At 30.1% G+C, this 7245-nt stretch overlaps 1 protein-coding gene across 1 annotated transcript; it reads right to left on the bottom strand.

The window, feature by feature from the left end:
- Nucleotides 1–3233: 3233 nt before the first annotated feature.
- On the bottom strand, nt 3234–4537 carry LOC108475483 (RING-H2 finger protein ATL16-like). The gene has a single exon (XM_017777451.2). The coding sequence runs from the start codon at nt 4209–4211 to the stop codon at nt 3258–3260; it is 954 nt and encodes a 317-aa protein (XP_017632940.1). The 5' UTR covers nt 4212–4537; the 3' UTR covers nt 3234–3257.
- Between the last annotated feature and the right edge of the window lie 2708 nt (nt 4538–7245).

Raw genomic sequence — 7245 nt, 5'->3', positions numbered from 1 at the left:
TAGCCAGTGTTCAAAACTAACACAAACTGTTGACTAACACTTTTGGACAATTAGCATGAATTTGGATACACCCAGCACTGAAAATTCTCTTCAGATAAGAAAGTTCCAGGTTAAAAGTTCAATATTATGAAGCAAAAGCTGCCACTAATGTTCAGATTCCCGGCAATAGCCATTAGAGACACAGATTTCAATGGAATCATTTACTACCACCCAGCTATCCATTAACCAATGGTTGAATTTTCAGAATGTGACAATCCATCTTCCAAAGGAATGTTTTGAGTTGCAGGAAAAAGCCTCAAACTGGCTCTAAATTTTTAGGTTCTTTTCAAAATAGTCTTAAACATTTACTAAAGTATTTAAATTAAGGCCAAATCTTTCAAAAATGATAAATAAGAGTAAAATCTTTTCAAAATGTTCAAATAAGAGTTTATATCAAATTTCAAATTATATTTTTATTACATTATTTTATTTTGAAACAATATCCGATTCAACTGTGTTTTTATTCTAAACATGTTAATATTTACCTTATTTTTTCTATAAAATGGACTAAAATGCATGAAAAACCTTTATTCTGAGTATTTTTGCAAGAAGTTAGGCCCTAATTTAAGGAGAGAAAAAATCCATAAATTGTTTTGTTGAAGACAATTTGATATAGGACCATTTATTGGGCCTACATGGTGTAGTCCATTAGGCTTGTTCTGTTAATTACAATTGTACCTCACAACTCGAAAGGGTCAGATTACTCATCCAGAACAGTCGGCTTAATATGCTTGGATCGAGCTTTAAATTTAGGTTGTTTTAGCTTATGCAAGTTTGTAATTTAATAATAAAAAATATTTATTAATCAAATAGTGAAAATGGGTTTTACTCAAAGGGATTTGTACCAACGAATTTTAAAAGTTTCAGACCGCAGCTCAATCCATAAACATATTTGGTCACAACCATGGTTGAAAATTTGATTAATCTTTCATTAAAATACTGATAAATAACAATAAATACATAAGCATGGCACATAATATTTATATTTTCTCACGTTGATATCTCCGTCTCTCAACTATTAGTGAATTACAATCAATGATGACGTAAATCAAAATTTTATCTTTTTTGAGGCCAAATGTATCGTATAACTTAAAATTTTAGGTTTAAATAATACTTAGTATCTGAACTTGATACGTTTTCCTAATTTGGTATCTAAACTTATTTGGCCTAATTTAGTACCTGAACTTTACACTTTTTCCTATTTTGGTACTTAAGTTCTTTTTTAGGTTCAATTTAGTACCTAAATTTATTAAATATTATACAAATTACGCAAAACACTAATGGTATTTTTTTTTGTTATGCTACAAAAATATTGTCAGATTAGAGGAAATTCATGTTAAAAATAGGTATTGAGCTATGTTTAACAAATTAATATTAAATAAGGAAAAAGATTTTTAAAACCCCAAGTTAAAAGAAATTCATAAATTTCAATTAATAAAAATTAATTAAATAAATAACACTAACAAGATTGAACATACAAAATACAAAAGAATATCGTATCATCTATCACATTTCAATCATACATTGACTATTTTTACTACCCCATAAAAAAATAACATTGGTAGTATATTGGAGTAATTTGTAAAACATTTGACAAGTACCAAATAGAACAAAAAAAAATAGGTACCAAATTAGGAAAAAAAGTCAAGTTCAGGTGCCAAATTGGACCCCCCCCAAAAGTTTAAGTACCAACTTAAGAGAAAGTGTCAAGTTTAGGTATCAAATTAAGAAAAAGTGTCAAGTTTGGGTACCAAATTAGACCAAAAAAAAGTTTAGGTACTAAATTAGGAAAAGGTGTCAATTTAGATACCAAATGTTATATTAAACTAAAATTTTATAGATTGTACCAGCACCTTGACCCTAGCACTATTATGATTTTTTTAAGAAACTAAACCGATTTAGGAATAAAGGATTTATTTCTATATTGTAAAATAAAACAAAATCTGATTAAATAAGATTTTTGGAGAGGAAGATGGGCTAAAGGGTTTTGTGCTGAAGACAGTCAAGGGCTTGCAAAATAAAAGGTGTCTTGGTATTCTAGGCTGCATGAGAGTACGTGAAAACTTGAGGCTTAACTGTTCTTTGCTCATGATTGGTGGAGGTTAATGTCCTTTCTAGCAGAGCTGCTCATGCCCCTTGATCATTGGCAGGTATTATTATCGATTCTTGATAGAGATTTATTAATTACCCATCATGTGACAACCAGTTATTATGACATTTTCTCCTTTTAGGTTAAGTGCTTGCTTGGATTTGGTGAATATTCTTTGAGGACTGATCCCTCCAACATAACAAGTTTTGTTCATATAATTGATCAAATTCTAAAAGGTAGATTTTAGAGACCCAAAAATTTAGTGTAGGCAAAGAAGAAATAGGACCATTACCAAATACCAACCAAGGCCAAACCCTATATTCTTTCTTCAACAACCACAACATTATTGACACTAGAAGTTGATAAACTTTTTTCTTTTATTCTCTCAATTGGAAAACACCCCACCAAAATCAATTGAATGGGACCTCTCTCCTTCCTTCTACCTCTACCTCTTCCTTTTTTTTTTTTTTAGTCTTTTGTCTCTTATCTCAAAGCAAATATGAGACAAATAATGGATCCAATCAAGCAAAAAAGATTAAAAAATTAACAAAAGAAGAAGGCAAATGTTCATCACTGTCTAATAATATTGATTAAAGTGATGATAAAAGGAACATAAAACTATAATTAATGAAGTGTGTTTTTAGATAATAATTACATAATCTTTAATCAACTGCTTGTTTAAGCAATAAGTAATGATGTCCATAATCATGGCTTTGAGTCATTTAAGAACATAATGGACCAGCTCCATATGACAAGTCATTATAATATATAAACCCAGAAACAAATCCAAATAAAATCATCATTTTCTTTTTCTATTTTTGAATTCCATTCTTTAATCTGTTTTTTAAATCATTAAACATTGCCATTAAATTACTAATCTGAAAATTAATCATTCAGCAATTTATATGTAATGAATAAGCAAAAGTCAAACAATAAAATATGTAGGAAATAATTTCTAATAAATTAAAATAAATAAACTAAATTTTCAATTCTCATAAAATAAAAAAATAAATTCACAATTAATTTTTTTTCCAATTTCAATTCTATGTCACAAATTTACTCATCTAGTAATACATGAAAAAAATCTCAAAATTGTAAAAAAAAAAAAAAACCCTAAAACTGTAGTTTTTTATGTCTCCAAATAAACAGGTAAAATTGCATTTTTAGACCCTCTACCATGACTAAAAGAGAAGAAAGACCTTCTCATCACTCTGCTACTGCAACCTTCAATGGGGCTAATACCCTCATTCACTTCCCTTTTCTGTCTTATAGCTTCTTGAACAGCTAAATATAGCTGCCGATCTGCTGATGAATCCATTGAAATCGACCTCCTTATTGGTTGAATCCCAAACTCTGCACCTTTGTTTCTACTATCAATCCATTCATCCCCCATGCTTGTCCCTTTATGCAACTTCCTTCCTCGTTTCTCCACATCCTTGAGCTCCATAGGTGAACCACTAATTGACTCATCGCTTGAACTACGGTTATTATTATCACCTAGTTCAATCACCACATAATCTTCATCACCACCATTACTGATTGGATCTTGTGGAGCTAAGCTTTGTGCATTGATGGTACTACTCGAAATACTCGTTCTGCAAAGTGGGCAATTCGCATTGTTTTGAAGCCAAACATCAATGCAATCTATATGAAAAACATGGCTGCAATTTGGTATCATCCTTAGCTTCTCGTCTTCTTGAAACTCATTCAAACAAACAGCACATTCACAAAGGGTCTTTTCATCGATGTTCCCATTGTTTTTCTTGAATTGGAATATTGGGATTGATCTTATCAACGATTCATCTAACCCTCTATGTTCCATTGCTGGAGAGTAAGGCGTTATTGGGTCTTCGGGTCGTCTTCTAGATAATGAAAATCGTCTTAGAAGATCAATCCTGTGCCAATTCAGACAGCATTTGATGACGAAGATGTAGTAGCTTACTAACAAGAAACCAGTGGCTAAAATCCCTATTACAGCTATAGCTATAATGGGGAAACTTGGTTCTGATGAATGTAAATGAGGAGGAGGACCAGATGTGATATTTGGTGAAAGTGCTTGTGAGCTTTTCCTTACAAGATCCATGAAAGATTAAAAACCCAGTACTGTTTTGCAGCAACTAGAAATGGGTATTTGATGAAATGAAGAAAGAATCAAAGAAAAATGGAGGGGAAAAAACACAGGTAGGGGGACAATAAATGAAGGAGATGTCAAAATTAGGGGGATTCAAAGGAAAAAGGCTATGAATATGATACCAATTTATAAAGTGAAAAAAAAAAAAAAGGAGAAATCTTTATTTGTAGTTGTACATAATTTGGTGAGTTTTTTTCTTTCAGATTTTCCACCAGCAATTTGGCTGCTAATATTAAAAAAAAAAAAAATTGTTGCAGACTTCAGTGTCCCCATTATTGTGCCTTTATATATATATAAACATGATTTTATTAATTAAATAAAGGTATAAAAAATTGGGTGGGGGGATTGAATGGGTTGGCTCAGCATAATGAATGATAGGGGTGGCTTCAAATAAACGTAGGAATGAAAATGTGTGGGGGCACCAAGCATTTGATGTTCATATTTGACGATTTGAAGTTTAAACTTAAAAAATGTGATAAATAGTGTTAATTAATAGTACAATTTTAAATAATATATTTACTCTTTTTGACAAAATGTGTAAGATTATTTATAACTCTTCTTCAACTCATAAATAAGAGATAATATGTTTTAACACATTTGAACTCACATTCTCCTGCATTGATAATAACATTCATGTCAATTAAATTAAAACTCGAAAAAACACCTTTTAAAAGTACCAATTGAATTGAGTGAAAAAGATGAAACACTAAGCCTTAACATATGCATATTATTTCAAATTACCTCAGTTGGTTGGGAAAATTGATTTAACAATTTTTCTTTAAATTTAAACAAGTCATGCTTTAAATTGATTTAACATTTTTCCTACCAAATTGTAAATTGCAAAAAACATGGAAAAGCTAGAAAGAAAATTTTAATTATAAATTTTGAAAAATCTAAAAATAATATTATCACTTAACTTACAATTTTATAATTTTAATTTACCATATATTTTTGGAACCCACGTATATATATTGTTTAGATAAATGGTAGTTGAACGAGATTAATATACCTTTCAATATGAAACAACCTACAAGCAATTATATAAATTCTAAACCTAATCTAAAGTACAAACAATTAATTGGAATCAATGTAATTAAGGTTGGCTAATTTCAATTGCTTGCCCTTCTTTTCTTTTTCCAATCATCATCAATCATAAAGCAAAACCAAAGGTCTCAAAGTCACATGCAACAATCATTTTTCTTTTTAATTTTGCCTTTGCCTGCTATTTTTGTTTACTAATTTATTGATTACCTTTCACATCTGCTTTTTTTTTTCTTTTTCTTTTTTTTGTTAAATCCCTTTACACTTCCATCCTATTTATTTAATTTAGACATTGTATTTTACAGTTTTAAATTTAAGTCTAATTATTAATGAAAAGTATATTTAATCTTTTTACCTTTAATTTTTTAAATAAATTATAATAATAGAACAAAGTCTAAATAATAAACACAATTAACGTAATTAAAATTTAAGGTACACTTAAAATGATAAATATCTTAACTATTAGACTATCAAGTTCATTTAACCTTAACTCTTTCATTACAAACTAAAAAAGAAAAAGTTTAAAATCTAATTTTTAAAAGAATCCACATTTATGGCTAATTTGATCAAATATGAGATAACATTTTGAAGTGGATCGTTGATCTTCATCACTCCCAAAAAGCTATATCTTTTAACTAATAAAGTCAAATTTGTATAACAACGCTCCAAACCCAAGGCAGAAGGAAGGTCCACAAATTTTATTTATTATTTTGAAAAAACCGACACTCTCCATATTTGTCATGTTGATAAAGCGTATACAAAGACAAACCCTTTTCTTATGTAAGAAAAACAGTCTTTGTATATTTTGAAAATGGGCATTTTCCATTTATTTTAGTCAAAGGTGGTGTGCTCTTTTACAAAAGAAACTTCTTCCATTACAACAAAAAATTTCTAGTCTGTGATGACTTTTTGGTTCACATCATTGTCATGGAGTTTGTAATTAATTCCGAGTGAGCCTTTAAATGGTTTAAAACCTTCTTTAATTTGCTCAAGAAAAGAATTTATTTTCTCCTTATTAATTACTAAATAAGTAAGGGCAGTTGAAGGGTGGGTGTGAATTGTTAAACTAGCTTAGCTAGAATAGAACCCAATGTTGATTCATGTTAATTTCTTTCTTTTTTTTCTAGTAATGTTTTGGAGAAAATGATTATTTTAATAAGGGGCAAAGGGAGTTGGGTAAGCAGAGCCTAATCTCCTTAAAATAGAGAATTATGTTGTTGAAAATTTATAAAATTTTATGGTAATAAATAATAAACTTATAGTTTGGTCTTGTGAAATGATAAAATTTTAATTTAACCATTTTAAAAACTATAAACATAGAGCTCAATACAATGATAAAATTGCATTTTAGCTCTCATAAAAATATATAACTCGATCTTGATCCCTAGAATTTTTTTTGGCTTTATCCCTGATTTTGATAGATCATGGTTTAATGCCATCTGCCAACTGCTTAAAAGAGTAAATAGTTAAAGTTTTTTCTCGGCACCTCAAGGATCAACGTTCAACTTTTGCTATTGGCATCTTGTCTTCATTCTCCATAAAATGTATGACCAATATGTGGTTGAAAGAAGCGAAACTTCTTTCTCAATCATATAGGGTATTGTGTGGTCTTGCTTTGACATTCTCGTCCTGGAGGTTGTATAAGATTGTTATGACTTGATGGTCCCTTAGTGGTTTGCATGAGGGTGCATAGTGGGCTGTCTCCAAGCTAGTTCAGGTAGGGTGCATGAGAGGTCACTTGTGGGTTGTCCTAAGTTAAGGGTTGCTACAGACGATTTCTAGTGAAGGGTTCTATACAGGTTGCTTCTAGCAAAGGGTCGTTTGTAGGTTGCTTCATGTCTTGCTTCATCTTGTTGCCAAGGTGGGGGGTATAACAAGTTCAAAACTTGAAGTAATCACTATTAAAAGAGTTTTACATAAATACCATTCCAATTCAAATAAGATT

Source organism: Gossypium arboreum, chromosome 3, assembly GCF_025698485.1.
Source record: "Gossypium arboreum isolate Shixiya-1 chromosome 3, ASM2569848v2, whole genome shotgun sequence".
In the NCBI taxonomy this organism is placed as follows: Eukaryota; Viridiplantae; Streptophyta; class Magnoliopsida; order Malvales; family Malvaceae; genus Gossypium; species Gossypium arboreum.
Note: the sequence above shows the minus strand (reverse complement) of the source record. Positions and strands in the feature narration are given on the sequence as shown.